Source organism: Mus pahari, chromosome 12, assembly GCF_900095145.1.
Source record: "Mus pahari chromosome 12, PAHARI_EIJ_v1.1, whole genome shotgun sequence".
NCBI classification, from domain to species: domain Eukaryota; kingdom Metazoa; phylum Chordata; class Mammalia; order Rodentia; family Muridae; genus Mus; species Mus pahari.
Genome location: NC_034601.1, coordinates 14,663,136 through 14,682,683, shown reverse-complemented (window position 1 = coordinate 14,682,683; position 19,548 = coordinate 14,663,136). Strand labels below are relative to the sequence as shown.

Here is a 19,548-nt window from a genome sequence, read left to right as displayed (position 1 = left end):
ATATATATATATATATATATATATATATATATATATATATCAAGAGTTTCTTCTCAAGAGTTTTACACTTTTAGTTCTTATACGTAGCCCCCAAGATAGTCACAGCCTCTCCTGATTCAGTATCCAGCTATTTTCTGGTTGTATCAAAAAATAAAGAACCAGCAAATGATTTAACCTCTTAAAAAAAACCATTTACACTTAAAAAATAGGATGAAGTGTGATTCCCTCACCTTGTAAAAAATGTTTCTAGAGATACTAAAAAACTCGCATTTACAAAATAGTTGATAGCTGGGCGTGGTGGCACATGCCTTTAATCCCAACACTCAGGAGGCAGAGGCAGGCGATTTCTGAGTTCGAGGCCAGCCTGGTCTACAAAGTGAGTTCCAGGACAGCCAGAACTACACAGAGAAACCCTGTCTCGAAAAACCAAAAATAGTTGATAAAAATATTCCTCTGGATTATACAATAAGGGAGGCAGGGACCACTGACAGACGTGATGGCTGCTTAGTTAGCCTTGGCTTCTTTCTCTTCTTCAGAGGCTGGACTCTGGTTTTCAATCTCTCCATTTTCTGCAGGCAGATCTGTGGTTTGCTGGTCAGCCACGTCAGCCTGCTTGCCCTTCGCTCCCCTCTCCTCTTTTATCTGCACTTTTTTGCCTGATGCTTTATCCTTTGACAGCCTTCTTCGGCCTTGTATCCACCTTGGCAGGGGTGGACTTGGCCGACGGCCTCTCAGAGCATCTTGGGCATCGTGGGAGGGCAGGGTGGGAGATGCATAGGATGCCAGATCTGTCACAGAGCTGCACTGCCTAGCTGCTACCACACAAACTGCTGCTACCCATAGGGGAGGCGGTGGGAGAACCCGTCATGGTTCTTATCAGAACTGAGGCCCACTCACCAAGAAGAAACTCTCGTGATAGGTACGGTAAACCTCAACAAAAGCCTGTGAGATCATCAACCCCACTCTAGAAGCTAAACAGATGCACCTACCAAACTGCCTTCTAAATACTTACACTTATGTTCATAGATCAGTGCTACTGCCAGCCTTGATCAAAGACTCTTCTTGTATTGGGCAGCAGGAAGTATAACTGGACAAAGTACTGAGAAAAAGTGAATGCTGAATGCTTATCCATAAATGCGGAAGCTTAATCATACCCTTCATGTATGTGTACAGCTGGAAGATCGTCCGAGACCTTGGGGACAAAGCTACTGAGGAGAGATCAAGCCTCATGTTCAATAAAACTGCCAATTCAAGTTAGCCTCAGCTTCTGAGTCAGCAAGTATACTACTGAAGAAAATGGTGATTGGCCATTAGAACCAATAAGCCACTCATGACAGACCTCAGGGAGCACAAGGTCTTTCCAGCTATAGAGCTTCACCACTCTCTCCAATCAGCATTTAGTTCATTCAGTCCAGAATTCTCTCCATTATTCCAAACAGACTTCAGTACCTTCAAATAAGCATGGGAACTTCTTAATAGCTGTCCTACAGAATATCCCCTGGGGGATTTCCTGCAAATGTGTGGGTCCTCTCCAAAGTTCTACATTTCAAGGACTTTTCAGTAATCTATTTTTAGGTGCTTGTACTTTTAATAGCAAATCTAAGAAACAGATGTCTAACCCAATGGTATGTATGTATGTATGTATGTATGTATATATATATATATATGTATGTATGTATGTATATATTTGGTTTCTTCTCGATAGTTTTACACTTTTAGTTCTTATACGTAGTTCTTTGATCCATATTGACTCGGTTGTGAGTAATTGTATATCTACTTTATAATCTCCTTTTAACAATTCTATGATCCAATTTATCAAGGCCTAATGTTTAGGTTCTTGACATCCCTGACATTTCTACACAATAGACTCTCTTTCTCTTTCCCTCCCTCTCCCTCACATCCCCCTTTCCTCTCCCACCCTCATGGTCTTTCTTTCTCAGTTCCCAGCATGCTGTGATCATAGATGTGTACTACCATGCCAAGTTGGACTACTTTGAGTGTTTTATTAAGTCTATCCAGGTACTGATTTGTTGATGGCAGTACTTTATCCTTTGGAAACAGAAGAATGTCTCCAGATTTACATCTCTGGCAAGTGCTTCCAGATATTAACAAGAACAAAATCCTCTTTTGAGCTCATTTCCTGGTACAATGACTTGTAGCTGGCACATGTGAAGTTACACTGACTCCAAGGATTCCTAACCCTGGGACAAGCTCAGACACTCTCAACTTCTCTGCCATGTTTCTGAGATACCAGTTGGGTTTTGTGCTAGCACGCAATTCTCAATGAAGCCCAACTTTTCCAAGTGGTTTGACTTTAAAAGTGACTCAGTTACAATACCTACACGTCTCAGAACAAAGACTTTTTGTCTTGAACTGATGTGGCCATCAATACGCAAGGTCCTTTGCTAGCCTGTCACCTAATATTTACAGTATAATGAAGCCCACTGCTCTGGATATTTTTTAATTCACCCACAGATTTTTAGGTCGTGGGTGCTGTAAAATATCACATATTCTAGAGATCTGGTTTTGTTTGTTTACTTGCTTGCTTTTTGCTTGTTTGGAGACAGGGGTAGTCCTCTGTGGCCCTGGCTGGCCTAGTGTCTACAATATATGTTAAGAAGATAGAAGAAATAGTTATGTAGCACCAAACCTGCAGAGTTTAGAGGGCCATGTGTCTTACCAAGACCTAACTTAAATCCCCTGGGTCTTCGGTCACCTCTCAGCAGACTCAGTGCAACAACAGCAGAACCTTCTATTTTTCCAACCACACATTTGCTCCATTTCTCAGTAAACTCTGAGATCCAGAGTTGGAGAGTATTCTTGGCAGGTGGCTAGAATGTCAGCTCTTGTGCCTCTTCTCTTTCTATCCTCAGACCACAGCATCCTCCCCACAGCAACTTCCAGCCACCTCCCCACTTTCAGCAGGCACTGCTTCTTTCACTCATAGAAGCCCCTGGAGTCTTGCTCTCCTAAGGAGGCAGGATGCATGTTGAAGTCCTGAGGAGATATAGTAGCTACCACCTACCTTTCAACAGCTGTTGGAATCACACTGGTCAAGGAAGGAGCACCTGGTGTGGCTTTGGACCGTTCTGTGAACCGGGAATCAAATGCTTTCATGGGTTCAATCTTGGATGGGGTGGTTAACACAGAGGGTGATGATGCAGCAGGAGTAGAGGTAGCATTCATACTGGGGAAAAGATGAGAGATTCATCAAACACAAGCAACAAAGGACTTGATAGTCTAGGATTTACATAACTTGGAGCTCATCTAAAGAAGTGTAAGTATCAACCTTCTTTCTACAGATACAAGAAAACTCCAAAATATAGTCTACTGTTTTGGGGTGTTTTTGTTTGTTTATTTGTTTTTTAATGTTCATGCATTAAGATTCTGGAAGTCTATCTGAGAAGTTCAAGGGCAAATGCATTCACATTTTCCCTTTTGTGTTTTTTGAACAATTTTGAGGGTTAGACAACATACTGGGTCTCCATAACCTCAATACAGCATGTCCACTCCAACTGATACAACCACAGGCTCTGCCACTTCCACAGTTAACTATAGTGGAAGCCCTCACTAGGTCTTTAAGTCATGACCTAATCCTGCCCTTCATCTTCTGCCTAGTCCCCTTGGTCCTAAGTGGGCTCACCCATTGCTCACTGGAATAATGGCAAAGTCTTCACACTTTCTGGAACAGCTTATCCAGCTTTCCTCCTGCTCAAACCTACCCCAATTCCTGAACAAAGCTACTAGGCCTTGTTTACCTCATGGAGACTGCTCTACTTCCATCTGTCTACATCACATTCCCATAACAGATGCCTGGCATTCATCCCCAATGGCACTGTTTTCCTCCTCCGTGATCTTTAGTTCCAAGTCACAAAACACTACTCACCTCAGGTGGTACCTGCCCTTCCCCAAAACCCCTTGCTTGCTTCCTGAATACCATGCTGCAACACCTCCTCTCTGATGTGCACTCATTGTCTGATGAGAAGAGACATGCCAGAGACCAGAAGGAGGCTGCAGTAACCCAAGATTTGTTCTACTAACAGAGAAGCACTTGTACTTATCAGTTATGATATTTATATTTGGGTTCCATTGTCTACTGGAACCAACTTCCTAAAATGCAAATCCCAAAGCCTCTGTCTCCCCTCTGAGAAAAGCCCAGGGTACCTAGCTTAGAATAGGAACCCTGCCTTCCCTCCTCTTTTCCCAATCCACCTAAGAGACTTGAAGCTCTGCTTTTGCCATTGTCCTAGCTCTCAGCTTTCCCTTGATTGTCTTGCATGGGCTCTAAGAGGAGCACTTTCTATAGTATCGATGAAATCTGCTTGCTAAGCCTCCCAATGGACAAATTGCCTTGTCTGCAAAAGGACCCCGAGAGTTACCCTGCAACCCTGTAGATGCCTCTTTCTTAATGGAGGACAAGCACCTGGCAATCAAGGCCTTGTATATACCTGGTCCTTACAGTGTATAGTCCACAGTAGGAATGCGGCCCACATTCACGCTTATGCTCCCCGAGCCCTGACTAGATATGACTGACAGTGAAAACATGGACTCAGTAAATTTGATTCTAAGTGTGATGGGGAATCTACATGCTCACAGGATCATCCGGCAGGGATGGAGCATGAAACTCAGCACAGTACAGGCCAAAGCGAGAAATGTCAGGCCATCTCTGGTCTAGGTCTGCTAGAAAGTAGTCTGCTCTGTTGCAGGAAGAATCTCACTGGCAGGTCCCTAAATCTTTGTAGCTTTCATCTCAGCCAGCTTCTGTCAAATCGATACAGGCTCAGAGACTAACTTAAACAAATCAAACAAATCCTCCCACTTAAGGAAGACCCTCATTTTAAGCATTTCTTCTCTGTTTTAGTAAAGTGCTCATGAACTAATAAGAGCTTGAAACTCTTCTTTTTTTTTTTTTTCAATGATTTGTTTTTATTTTATGTGCATTGGTGCTTTGCTTGCCTGATATCTGTGTGAGAGTGTCAAATCACTTGGAGCTGGATTTCAGACAGTTGTGAGCTGTGATGTGGGTGCTGGCAATTGAACCCAGGTCCTCGAGAAGAGCAACCAGAACTTTTAACCACCTGAACCACCTCTGCAGCCCCTAGAATGAAACTCTTATCCCTGGAACCTAAACTTTCCCCAAGGACACGGCCAGTCCTTGGTGTCTACTAACCTGTCCTTACTGACAGATTCGCCTGTAGGCCTGGCACTGGTGGCTGCCACTGGTTCTGTGCAAGGCTTTGAGGCGCCGAAGGAGGGGGTACTGGATTCCAGTGGTAGTAGCTGCTGACCACTAGGAGAGGAGAGCATGGTGCCCGCTAGGGAGCTGGAGAGTGGGATGCTGTTGAAGAATGCCGTGGAGAAGTCCCTGTCATTAACAAGGAAAAGTAAATCAGCACAAAAATGTCACATGTAGTTATTTTATAACTTCTAAATAACATTTTTCTGGGTCTTGAAGCAAGGGTAATTTGCAAAGTTAAGAGTTTATAAAAATGAAACACTTAATACACTGTTTAAGTAATACACATACAACTGCTGAAGTCAACAAGGCTGTTATCTGGTTATTATTACATGCTACTGAGCCTACCATGCACCCTGTAGCATCTACAGTGGCCTCCCTTTTGAGGGACTGTAGGCTTTCTTACTAGAAGGGCATGTAATTTACTTAACACAGCCTCTATTGAGAAGCAGGTCTACCTCCCTGCTCCTGTGACACACTACCCCAACAGGAGGTATGATGTAAGTGTTAAGGCTGAGGGACCTGAGGTAGAGCAGCCAGGGCAACTCCCTTGCCAATTGCAAGCTCCCACACTTGTGCCTCTCAGTCACTTTCATTGTGCCTCATGTTCTCACCTGTCAAGTGCTTAGACTCTCTCCAACAGGTTAGAATTAAATCCCAATTAAAGAATATTCTGTAATACATATACAAAGCACATAGCAGCCGCTTAAACACATATGGAATTAAATTGTCTTGTACTAACCAATTCCTGTGTAATGTAGGACATATTCAGAGAAATGTAGTTAGAGTAGCAAATGTAATGTTGTTTTACATATGGTTCCAGTAAGCATTTCTAAAGCTCCCTCCTTAGTGGTTAAGTCACAAGACACTTAGGGGAGTGCCTATTTCACCACAACCTAAAAGGTGTTTTGCTTTTTTGTGCTCCTGCTGCTGCTGGTGGTAGTGGTGGTTTTTGTTGGTTGGATTTGTGGTACTGGGATCCAAGCCTTACACATGTACAATAGCTGCAATATCACTGAGCCATGTAACCATACTTCCATTTATTTTGATAAAAGATGGTGGGCAATGAATTTATTCTGTAGCCTAGATAGGCCTACTGAATGGTTGGATTACAGGTCTACCCTGCAAAGACCACCCTTACAGTTTTGTCAAATTTCTTGCTATCAGTCAATTTGATGGATAATAAATAGCATTTTACTACAGTTTTGCTCCAAGGGAACAAATGATAAAAGAAGGGGTTTTGTTACTATAGATTATAGCCTGGAAAAAAAATTTTTTTTTTCCGAGACGGGGTTTCCCTGTATAGCCCTAGCTATCCTGCAACTCACTTTGTAGACCAGGATGTCCTTGAACTCAGAAATCCACCTGCCTCTGCCTCCCGAGTGCGTGTGCTACCACGCCCGGCTTGGAAAATATCTTTTATCTCTAAGACTACAAAAGTATTTTTCCATGGAATCTTATAAAACTGTAAGCAAAAATGTATTAAGGCCAGGCATGGTAGTTCACATCTTTAACAACATCAGGAGGTAAAGGAAGATGGATCTCTATGAGTTCAAAGCCAGCAGGGTCCTGGCCAGCCATAGCTACATAGTGAGTGAGAGTGAGACCTTGTCTTTCAAAACAAAAGTGTTAAGTGATGATAGAAATAAACAAGCAGAAAGCTGTTAAGCTTGTAGAGGTTTCTACTTTGAAATTGGTAAAGAGGGTGAGAGCCAATGTGGTTTCTAGAAGACATCCTGTTTCTCATTTGCGGAACTGGCCAATGCCTCCTTACTATTCGAGACATTACCTTTTAAATTCCCTTAAGGCAGGCATGGTGGTGCACACCTTTAATACCAGCAATCGGGAAGCAGAGGCAAGTGGTGCTCTGTGAGTGCAAAGCCAACCTGGTCTACAGGATGAGTTATAGGCTGGCTAGCAGGGGCTACATGGCAAACCATTTTTAAAACTCTCTTGAATGGGGTAGTGAGAAGACTTGCTTGAGAAACTACTTCCCACAAAATCATGAAGACCTGAGTTTTGATCTCCAACAATCACATAAAAAGCCAAACACAATTCCATGTGCCTATAATCCCAGTGCTAGGGAGGTGAAGACAGAAAAGCTGGTGCTTGATGGCCAGCCAGTCCAGCTGAATTAATAAGCTCCAGGTCCAAAGAGATCCTATCTCAAGAAATACAGTAGAGACAGTTGAGGAAGACACTCTATAACAACTGCCTATACACATACACACTTCCTTGAAAATTTGAGCCTTTTGTGGAAATTCCTTTATATGCTATTGGCCTGCCTACTCATCTGTCAGTCCCTCCCTGTTTAACACTTGTTTACATTTTATTTTCTGGTAGTTAGTTGTCCCTAATCAACCCCTTTGCTTTCCCCCCCCCCCTTCTGAAATATCTCAAATATTACTATTTCTTCAAATAACTTAAGAATTACCTTTCTAATTCTGAAAATTATGACTACTCCTCTTGGTCCATATTAAATTTGTTTAGGAATAACTGGTATTATTGGTATGAATCACCTTAGCTAATTTCTAACACATCTTTTGATTTTTATTTTGTGGAATTTTCTTTGGGTCTCTCAGAATTCTCTATGTGCAAGTAAGGTGAATACATGCACATGTAGAGGCCAAAGGTCCATAACAGTTATCTATGTCTATTATTCTCCATCTTTTTCAGTTTCTTGGTTTTTATGGTTTTCTTACCATCTTTCTCACTACCTGGAGCTCACCAATTCAGTTAATAAGCCCTAAAGATCTGGCTATCTACATATACACACAGACAGACAGACAGACAGACAGACACACACACACACACACACACACACCAGTATCTGGGTTCTAACCTGATGCTAGGGACAGGAACTCAGGTCCTCATGTTTGTGTAGCAAGTATTCTACCCACTGAGCCATCTCCCCAGTCTAATCCTTGAATTTTTCTTCACAAATTTGCATTTCTTAGTTCAACCTGGTAGTATACACCTGTAAGTCCTGCTACTCAAGAGGATATTGTGCAAAGGTTACTTGTACCTCCAAGTTCAACATCAGCCTGGACAACACATAAGATGCTGCCTTTAAAAAAGAAAAAAATCATTTGTGAATGTGATTTCCTCCTTTGTATCTTCTAAAGGAACTGTTGCTGAAGGCATTACTTGATCTCATTTGTATCCAGTGCATGCACTCACTCATGGATTCTCCAGGACAGGATCCTGCTATGTAGCCAAGACTGCCACAAACATGTAACCCTCCTGCCTCTCCACCCGAAATGCTGGAAGAGCAGCACAATAAAGCTTTATTCTTTTCTATTGCTGTCTACAGCAACCCCAGTGCTGTTCCTCTAGATCATAGAGCCTTGAATAATGACATATTTCATGGTCTCCTGTGAATTCAGTGTTGACTAACTACAAAAAGTCTCAAGAACATTAAATTATAATCAGGGGAGTAAAATGTCATTTTATTTCTATATGTGATATGAAAGAAGATATTTTATTTCCAAATGTGATATGAAAAAAAATAGTAAATTTCCAGCTAAAGAAACCTCTATTTTCATTTCATTGATTTTTCAAAACAATGTTGAATTTTATGAAAATGCCCCTTAAGCAACTATGGAACCCAGGAGCCCAGGTACTGGGGTTGGGGGGGGGAGGGTATGTGTGTGTGGCTATACCATTTGTTTTGATCAGCTGACATGTAGCTCAAATTATATTCCATAATTTTGAACATCTTTACTTACCTAAAATACGCCTTATTTGACTGTTAAATTAGATTTTGTTTTATTTTTGTTTTTTTGAGATAAGTATGCTGCCCTGGTTGGCTTGGAACTATATGGATAAGACAGGCCTATATGCCTATGTGAATAACACAGGCCTGAAACTCAGATTTCTGTCTTTTTTCTGTCCCTCACATGCTGGAATCAAAGGAAATGTACCACCAATGCACCCTGACATTAGCATCTCAACATGCTATAAGGTTCTCCATATACCTGTATTATTTAGGAGTTTGCACTGAATCTAGAAACCACATAGGTCTGAAATTCATTATGTTCTTTGTGGTGATAAAGTCTATGTTTTCCAGGCCTGAGCTCCAGTGCTCACCTTGCCTCGGTCTCCTGAATAGCTGGGACTGTGTGATGTAATATAGTCAAGCACCATCATTTAGATTTAAGTTTCCCTTTCATCTGTGTACTAGAATGTGTGACATGTTATTACAATTCTCCTGTGAAGGCTTCCTAATCTGGGAGCTTTAAGGAAAGCAAACACACAATTTCTTGTCCAGCAATATATCACTTTTAGTAATTATGTCATGTGTGTATGGGTGTGTGTCTGTTTCATACTTTTGATTCATTTGTTTTTCATTAGCTAATATTTTGATATCTAGCTATTTGTTTAATATAGAACCAGGAAGTAAAACATAACAACATATTTATTTACATAAATTATCAAGTTCTGATACCAGAAAAATACCCAGTAGTAGAAAGGTAGGTGACTCAAAGCCAGCAAGGAAGACCCTATGTCCTCTCCCTCCTCACTAGGTAAAGCATGGGAAGAGCCAATGGATCGCTGTGCACCAACACCACCTCTTTCCCTCCTACTACAGGCCTACATGTCCACACCGGATTCTAATAAAAGTTAGGAAGTGGCCTTACCCTCTAATGGGGGAGGGTAGAAGAGTAAGTAGCCTGTCTGAGAGGAGACAAGCAAGTTCTGAACACGTACACCTAGCAGATAAGTGAGGTTAGCACATCTTATACATGAAGCCTCACTAGTTACCAAGGGAAACAAGGAAAACCTAGAACAGCTCATGGATGAGCAACTGAAAAATGTAAAGGACAGTCTCTGTGAAGGGCTTCCTGATGCTCTGAGCTGATCACTGTGTGGGTCTAAAACCCAGAGAGATACCTGACAATGGGTGCTTTCACAAACCTGTCATTTCTAGAGAACAATCACTACAAACACACATCTGACTGCAGATATGCAGATAACAGCAAATGTAAAGAGGTCATACCCCCACTCCCTGCCTCCACAGAATGTAATGCATCTCAGAGCCCTACTCTCTGTCCAGCAATTCCATTTCAGTAACTGCCCAAGAGGACAGTCAAGTGTGTGTTCAAAGATTAACATTCATGCCGGGCGTGGTGGCGCACGCCTTTAATCCCAGTGCTTGGGAGGCAGAGGCAGGCGGATTTCTGAGTTTGAGGCTAGCCTGGTCTACAAAGCGAGTTCCAGGACAGCCAGGGCTACACAGAGAAACCCTGTCTCGAAAAATCAAAAAAAAAANAAAAAAAAAAAAAAAAAAAAAAAAAAAAAAGATTAACATTCATAAAAACTGGATACAAAATAGAACCCCAGTTGAGGAGCTGGTCGTTAGCTTATGTTGCATTCAGACACAGGAATCTGTAATCAGCAAGCAATGCTTCAGAGGACTATTTATTTAGTGGATGAAAGTCAAGATACAGCAGCAAGTGGGGAAAGACTGGAAATACAGATATCAAAATGATAACAGAGGCTGGATTATGAATGATATTTATCCTCTTCTTTGGACTTTCACTATCTTTCTAAATTTTCAACTATATGCCTTTCATAATGGGAGTTGGGGGGAGGGAGCAACTGTTACAAAAGGAAGAAAGCATAACTTCCTTTTTTGCCCTACAGTACCTTATCAGCAGCTGGGCAGAGTAGAGGGCCAGCAAGCGGAGACATTCTGGCCTTGGGCCACTCAGTTCCTACCCTTCCACATGTGTGGAGAGTATATGGAGAGCCCTATGGGGAACATAGGGCTTTGAGAGTATGGGGGTTGGCCCCAGTCTTCCAAGATCCTAACTGGCTAACTGACAACAGAAGAAAAGAAGACCTCCCCAGACAAGGCCACAGAAAGCTTGGTGAAGGAGTGAGTACCCAGTGTCCAGCTGTGCTATGCAAAGAGGCGTGATTCTCCTCCGACCATCTGCTGTCCGAGTTTCCACTTGTTTCTTCAAAAGATTCTGGCAAAGTAGAGTCAAATAAGTGAATACAAAAGTTTCAGTTAACCACACCCAAATATCAAAAACCTCAAGCTGTCCTCTCTTTTCCCTTATGATGAGAACATTTAGCTCTTCTAGGAAACAAGCATGAACTATAATATGGGTAGCCACAGTCTCCATGGTGCACAACACAACTCTAGGGCTTTGTGCTCATGTTGCCTTCTGAGGCCCTGGCACCCATCACTCTTCTCTCCGCTCCTATGAATTTGACTACATCTCTTCTCATCAGGTAATACTTGTGCTTCTGTCTCTGTTTCGCTGTTAGGGTATAAGCATTAAATGTGCATATGTCATGTATATCTCACTATGGTGATGAAAAATAAAGGCTTCTAAGGAAATGTATTCTAATTTTCCTTTCCACGGCCTTGTTGGTACAAAGAAAGTCAACCTGCTGCCAAACTTAGACATTTACAAGGCATGTTTTTAATTTGATACAGAGAAGCATCAAAAAGAGAAAGCTCCCAGCTGAACTGGCTAAAAGAGCCTTCTTCCCTGTCATCAGTACCAGGCATGACCAAAGTTAGGCTGTAAGCACATGACATCTAACAGCCTAGAATTAGATGATTCAGGGACCTTAGGATAAAGGTATGAACTTGTGAGCCATACTCTTCTCACAAAGTGGTGACTTGCAAATCAACTTTATTTATAATAAATAAAAAATAAACAAACATGTCACTCTGTAACACAGGCTAAACTAGAACATATTATATATATATAGCCCAGGCTGGGTTCAAACTTGCAGTGATCATCCTGCCTCAGTCTGCCAGGTACTAGGTTTACCAATACGACCCATCATGCCTGGCTTCCAAACTGACTTTTATCATGGTTTTTCCTTCCTCCATAAAAGGCATATGACTGTGGATCCCAATCAAACATTCTGTCAAATTGACCTAGAGAGGCTTGTTGGCCTCTACAAGCTCCTGAACAAGATTACGTTCTCAGTTCTCAGTGAGATCCATGCCTCTGATGCTGCCTTGCCCCATTATCCCTGTCCACCAGTAAAATACAGGCTTCCAGAAGAAGGGGAACTCAAACTTCTCTAAGGACAAGTAATCAAATTTCTCAGAATCTATAATTTCCTAGAGAGATGAGTAGTGAAGACTTGGTAGTTTCTGCAAAGGATAACCTCTTCTATTGCTCCCTGGGGACTAGAGTCCTATGATAAAGGTTTATTAGCATGCCCTCACCTTTCTGATATCTTCTAGACTTTCCCCATTGACCACACCCGTGACTGAGGATGCTGAGCTTGTCTCCCTAGTAGTGGCATTCTTCTGATCCAGCTGCTGCTGTTGCTGTCTCCGCTGGTACTTGAGCATCTCAGGGTTCTCAATAACAGCTGTGGAAAGCTGGGCCTCAGTCATTATTGCCAGGCTCTTGCCATAGGTGGACTGGTGAATTCGGCTCTGTGGGAAGCAAGGAGAGGTTTGACACATGGGTCTGAGTATCATCATGGCTGAAGTTGCCAACCAGCAGGTGCAGTATAGTGCTGACTCTTCTGGCTCTAAGAGCAGAACAGCTCAGGAGGCCAGCTCACCATCAGTTCCCACTCGACTGCCAGTCACTGACTAGACATGTCTGCCAACATCCCTCATACCTCACAGGATGTTACAGCCTCCTGTACATCTACTGTTGGGAAGACAGTGAGACCCTGACAATAAACCACCTTTTATATGGACTAGTGCAAAATATATGGCCGTAAATACTGTCTCAACTGAAATGCAGATTCCCAAATTAGTAACTTAAGGTTATATTGTTACACCAAGAACCCTAAGCACTCTCACAGAACCAACATGCTCTCTCTTCTCTTACAGATGCCAGCCACCATGACAGGAGATCTATGCAACTAGCACTGCCTGGAAAGAGCACTGGAGGCTTCTCAGCTCCCCCATCATGGTCCTTCTGTGCAGGATCTCCTCCCAGCCCCAGGGCTTGTTAATCCTCTGCCATAACAAGCAAGACAAGGACCTCAGGAGAAGAGGGGCAGCATCCCACAACACCATTTAAGCAGTTTTCATAAAAACATGCCAAGAAGCAGATCCACAAAAAGATGTGCAAATGACAGTGCTGTATCCTGCCCAGGAAACAGGAACTAAAGTTAATCAGTATCTAGTATCTGGCTCATACCAGATGATGTCTAGTTAAGAGTTAGTAGGCAGCCTTCTTCTACAACAAGGACTTTAAGACTCACTCCTGTTAGTACCTAAGCAGCCTCAGGAATCTTCCCCTTCTACTGTCCTGTGTCCTGTGCCCTCTCCCAAACCCAACCTCTGTAATCTCAAGCCAAATTTTGATCGTGGCCAAGACTTTTCTAGAGTTCCTCAAACACAGAGTCACTGTCAATGATCTGGGAGATGATAAAATACACAGGACTCTTCCATAAGCTCTCACATTGACTCTCCAAGAGGCACAGAAGGGCCCAGTGATCCTTGATGACAGGAATAAGGCAGAATGAAGATTATTCTAGGTCACTCAGAAACTTACTCCTTCTTTAAAAAAAAAACAACATTGGCAGGCTGCCCCCCATTCCAAGCACAGTGCATAAGGTAGACTCCACCCCAAGGGATTTATTTACATCTTAGTTGAGGGTGGTGGTGTCGCACAGTAGATTAAGAGGTAGCTTACCCCCAGCAACAGCATCACTAAGAGGATAGCTGCTGACCTGCTCTGGGCTTCCACAGAGCTCCATTCAGACAAATGGATATAATACCCCATTAACGGTTGGCAAAAGTCTGTCGGTAGAAAGAACAGTTTCTGTGTCTACAGCAGGTAAAGCAGAGCCTTTCCCAAAGCCCATACAGAAGTACAGGGAGGCCCCATGCTCTGAGAAGAGACATAGATGAGGGAGCCTGACTCAGAGGCAGCAGGCCTAGCTCACACATCCACTTTTATACTTAAAGGCAGAGTGGTCCTCACAAAGGATCATGCTGTTTTCTTAGGCTTGGGTACCTCACTGATGAAATAGATGAGACCTGCTTTATAAATGTTACTGTTATAAAATAACTCAAGTCCTTTCTTATGGTATCTAGGGAGAAAAGGTTTGCAGAGAAAACTGAAGGAGGAAAGGAGGGAAAAAAACACAAACCATGAAAGAGGGCATAGATCAAACACAAAGCTAAGAAGCAATAACAAGCAGACCTTCTAGTCCAGCTCCCACTTTTCAGTAACTTGGTTTGGTTTCTTGGTGCAAAGACTCTCTTGGCAAGATTTCTACCAAGTTTTTAACTTTATCTTAATTTTTTAACATTTTTTTTTTTAAAATAAAAATGGCCAGGCAGTGGTGGCTCATGCCATTAATCCCAGCATTCAGAAGGCAAAGGCAGAGGACCTCTGTGAGTTTGAGGTCAGCCTAGTCTGTTGAGTTACAGAATAACAAGAGGTACACAGAAAAACTGTGTCTTGAAAAAAACAAACAAACAACAAAAAATGGTTCTCCATTGGTTGTCCTCAAGAATCCCTTACAGGTGGTCTTTAAAACAACATTAATTGTGAATTGCTAAGTAACCACAGCATTTGTTCATTATGTGGGAGGGAGGCCCCAGGTTTGATTCCCAACATCTACAAGCCTTACTTTGCAGATTATTGTTTGTTAGTTTATTCATTTTAAACCAGTCTTACTATGTAGCCCAAGCTGGCCCTGAACTCTCTTCAGCCTCTTTGGGATTAAAGATATATGCCACTGCACCCAGTAATTATATGAAGTTTAAATAATAAATACATGCAAAACCTGTACGTGGGCAAGGACCTGCCATAGATGCTAAAAGTGACCAGTATTAACTGTCACATAACTGCTGCTTTGCCAGCATGAAACAAGAGAATGAAAGACATGACATAAACAAGAACCCCATGGAAGTGACTCCAACTCTCTCCCAGGGGTGAAAGCTACCTTATAGCCACTGCTCTCTCAGCAAGCACACTGCCCAATTTATTCTTTGCTCCAATACTTATTTCTGACATGAGTATTTATTATTAATCTATTCTTTTTCAAAAAGGATTAACATAATCTGTAAAAAGCAAACTGTTTAGAATAGTTAAGAAATGTCTTCCACAAGAAGAGGAACCAACTGAAGAGGTCTCAGAGCCAATGTCATAGCACATAGGCCACAAGCCTACCTTTTCCTCCTCACTCAGGGGGTCTCCGAGTTCATCCTGAGAGAAATCAAGGAACGCCACAGAGCCGTCCATGGAGCACACCAGGATACCCAACCCATTCAGAGTCCTGAAAGAGACAGCTGTCAGGAGCCTAGGTGGACAATGTACCTGAAGTTGCCACATGAGGAGGCTCAAAGAATACTCTGATGGATGCTAGAAACCTAAAGCTCCCTTCTGTGACCTAAGGACGGGGCAGCCTTTGATGCCCTTTAGAGCTAGGTACCAGTGCAGAGAATCTCTTACCAAATTTTCTAAGTTTTCAATTTCTGTTTTCTGCTATAAACCTATAGAACGCCCAGTTTGTCCAAGCAGACATTTCCCTGTAACAAACCCTACTTGTGGTAACCCTCTCACAGGAGCAGGCAGAGATGCTGTAAACCTCACACAAGAGCAGGCAGAGATGTTGCTACCTGAGTAGAGTGCAAACTGTACCCTGGGGGCTGCACTGCCAAAGGAAGGAGACCAGGATGCCTGGCTGTAAAGCAGCCAAGAGGTCTCAGGTTAGAGTAGCCAATACAGTGTAGTAAGAATCCATCTTACCAGGAAATATCCATGATGGACTTGTCGAACAGTTCATGGATGACAACCAGAGGCCGTTTCAAACATGTGAGCTACAGGGAAAAAAAAGTTAAAATTAATGACATCACTGAGAACCAGTCTGAATACTCAATTTAACCATCTTTATAAGCCCAGGAACTTTGGTGACCTCCACTAACATACAAGGCATAGTCAACTCAATCGAGATACAACTGCCAAAACCACAAGCTGGGGATACCAAGGCCTGACAGAAATTCACACACTGAAGAAGCTACAGTCTAGCAGGGGAACAGCTTTGTATTCATTCAGCAATAGCAAAAGCAAAGATCTACCGAGCAGGATGAGATGGTCTCAGAAAGAACCCAGCTCACCTCTCTGGGCACTGAGCTCTGGTCTCACAAGACTCAAGGCTCCTGCAAATAGTTACGTAAGTCACTCAGGCTCACTCCTGTGTGTCAGATAGCTCTCAAACACACACCAATATAAATTTCTCTTAGTCCAAACATAAACTGTTAAACTCAAATGAAAGCTGGAGAGATGACTCAGCAAGAATCAAGAGCACTTTGCTATTCTTCCAGAGGACCTGAGTTCAGTTCTAGCACCCACATCAGGCAGTTCACAACCACCTCTAACTCCAGCTCCCAGGAGATCCAGCACTTTCTTCTGGCATGGTGTGCTCACACTTGCTTATGTGTGTGCACACAGGCAAACACACACATACAGATATACACATAAAAAGGGAGAAAGGGTCTGGAAAAATGGCTCAGTGGTTAAGAGCAATTAATGTCTTCGAGAACACGCAAGATTGGTTTCCAGTACCCACATGGAAACTAACAACTATAATTTCAGTTCCAGGGAATAGATACCTCTTCTGGACTTCACAGGTAACCAGTCACACACAAGATACACATACATATATACATACATACATACATACATACATACATACATACATTCAAAAATCTCATATACATAAAATAAAACTAAATATTTTTTTAAAACTGATGAACTTGTAAATATTTACTTTAATCTTCAAAACAAAGCATATGGCTGTGGATATCTTTATATTCCTCATACCATAAACATGTCACTGAATATTCTATGAAAATACTTTATAGATGATTCTATAATATTCAGCAGATGCATGTTCACCAGTTAGTATTTTAATATTATAACAACCACCATCTCTCATACCCAGTACATGACCACTCTGAAGACAGGGGCAGAGCCAAATCCCATAGATTTGGTAAGAATGCACTTATTCATATGATGGGGTCTCCCTTGTGCCGTGGCAGGTTATGGGAAGCTGACTTACTCACTCTGCCTTGCACCTGTAGCCTGGAATATGAGAACAGAGGAGATATAGCCACCTGAGACTAGAAGAGAAAACTGGATCCTATATTAAGTATCTTGGTACACCATAATTCTATTCCCAGAAAACAACCACTTTGCTGGCATGTTACTGTCCACTGTGTAAAGATTATCCTTGTGTTATTCAAATGCTGGTTTTCATCTGGTTATAATCTAGACATGGCATTGTAATATGTATTCTAAGAATCTTCTGTCTCAAAGTTGTGTGAACATTTCTCCCCAATTATCTCTGATTGGTTAATAAAAACCAGATCAGCCAATGACTGGGCAGACACAATAATAGGGCTGAACTTCTGATGCCAGGCAGGAGAAAGAAAGAGAGGGAGAAGTTTTCACAATGAGGTGAAAAACCAGGAGCCACCATGAGAACACACAATGAGCAGAGGGAGCCAGATCAATGTTTAAAATGCAAGTCTTAGGGATTCTGGCTGGCAAGTAGCTAGCTTTGTTTAGAGGACTAGAATAGATTAGCGTCCCCTCGGTTACTGTGACTTAATCAATCAAATAGCCTCTGTCTCAATCATCTGCGAGCTAGCCAGGTTAGCCACTTTTAGATTTGCACTAACACAACTTTGTCCACTTTCCCATGAAAATCTGGAGTATGTACACCCACCTGATCTCAGAATTTTATCAAACTAAGGTAGCACCCTTAACGGCCTGGGACAAGGGGGAACACAACTCCAAAAAGAGCATGCCATGATGCTCACTGTGAGTAAAGACCCAGAGTGAGTGTAAAGAGAATGCGACTTGGGTCCCTTCCAGCAACGTATTTCTCTGTACAAATTATAATGCATGTAGCCTGAGGGTAATATCCAATACAAAACCTCAAATAGACTCTGCTTTTGAAGAAACAGTTTTAATTTTTGTTAAACTCGTGTGTGTGTGTGTGTCTGTGTGTGTGTGTCTGTGTGTGTGTGTGTGTGTGTGTGTGTGTGTGTGTGTGTGTGTGTCAGACTTTCAGCATGCTGGCATGTACTTAGTGGCTAGGACCACAGTCTGCAATGCATGTGGAATTGTCTCAGGTCACAGAACATCAGCCTCTGATAAGAAATTTAACCTTTCAAAGCCCTAACTTAGAAAACTGTCACAGTTCACTCTCAATCCATCACTGAATACATGCTGAGAATCTGCACAATGGACACTGAGTTGGGTCCAAAGAGGCTTAAGATAGCACCTCCCATCCAGCATTACTGTTTAGCAAGTCTAACAAGGAGACCAGGATATACAGCTTTAACCATCAGTGTTATCTGAAGTGTCAAATGGACAAATAAATGTAGGTACTAACTAATTACATAAACAAGTCAACATGGGCAGGCCAGAATGGCAGGTGGAACTCAACCTGAGCCTCACAAAAAGACCTTGTCCCAACTAAAACAACCTTAATATCTGCACACCGGAAAACACATGAACAGTTCATGTATGTTCATAAAGTTAAATCCTACCCAACATTGGGGGAGGGAGGGCCATTGGTAAATACACCACACAAGATTTTCAAAACCCAATATGTTAAGTGAAAGAAATAACAACAACATAATAAATAAATAAATAAATAAATAAATAAATAAATATATATATATTTAGGGGGGGAAAAAAGATACCCTGAGCAGCTGCTTTTACATTAAGTTCAAGAACAGGCCAAACTCATCACTGCTTTCATAAAGGCGAGAACAGGAAGTGTTCCAGGTGGTAGTGACACAGCACAAACATATACAACAGACAATTCACTCGATCTATGGTATATATAGACACAAAGAACTTCCTAGCAGAAAACAACACAGCATGCCAGCTATGACACTGACAGCCGAAGGAGATGGTCTAGGTGGGGTCAGGATGTCTTCCATCTCTTGGCCAGGCCCAGCCTTAGTGCTTCTTCCTACACAAGAGGAAAGTATGTCTGCATGCTTCTGAAAAGGAGCTGGCTAATGATGGGATGGATTCCCGGATGGGGGGCCCTGGCCTTCCCCTGTGCTGGGTCATATAAAGTTTACAAGACTAAGGGGCCTCTCTTCCCAATGATGGCTGATTAGGCCATCTTCAGCTACTTATGCAGCTAGAGACTCGAGCTCAGGGGGTACTGGTTAGTTCATATTGTTGTTGCACCTGCAGGGTTGCAGCCCCCTACAACACCTTGGGTACTTTCTCTAGCTCCTCCATTGGGGGCCTGGTGTTCCATCCAATAGCTGACTGTGAGCATCCACTTCTGTGTTTGCCAGGCACTGGCATAGCCTCACAAGAGGCCGC

At 42.4% G+C, this 19,548-nt stretch overlaps 1 protein-coding gene across 3 annotated transcripts in view; it reads right to left on the bottom strand.

Moving 5' to 3' along the window:
* The window catches only part of LOC110330006 (protein HIRA), an 89,492-nt gene that overhangs the window by 32,550 nt on the left and 37,394 nt on the right, over positions 1-19,548 (bottom strand). For all 3 annotated transcript variants that reach the window (XM_021209940.2, XM_029544343.1, XM_029544344.1), the window contains 6 exons: positions 15,940-16,010; positions 15,361-15,466; positions 12,438-12,653; positions 11,126-11,211; positions 5,171-5,365; positions 3,026-3,187 (listed from right to left, as the gene is read on the bottom strand). In XM_021209940.2, the coding sequence (XP_021065599.1) occupies positions 3,026-3,187; positions 5,171-5,365; positions 11,126-11,211; positions 12,438-12,653; positions 15,361-15,466; positions 15,940-16,010 (836 nt within the window). The remainder of the gene's footprint in view (positions 1-3,025; positions 3,188-5,170; positions 5,366-11,125; positions 11,212-12,437; positions 12,654-15,360; positions 15,467-15,939; positions 16,011-19,548) is intronic.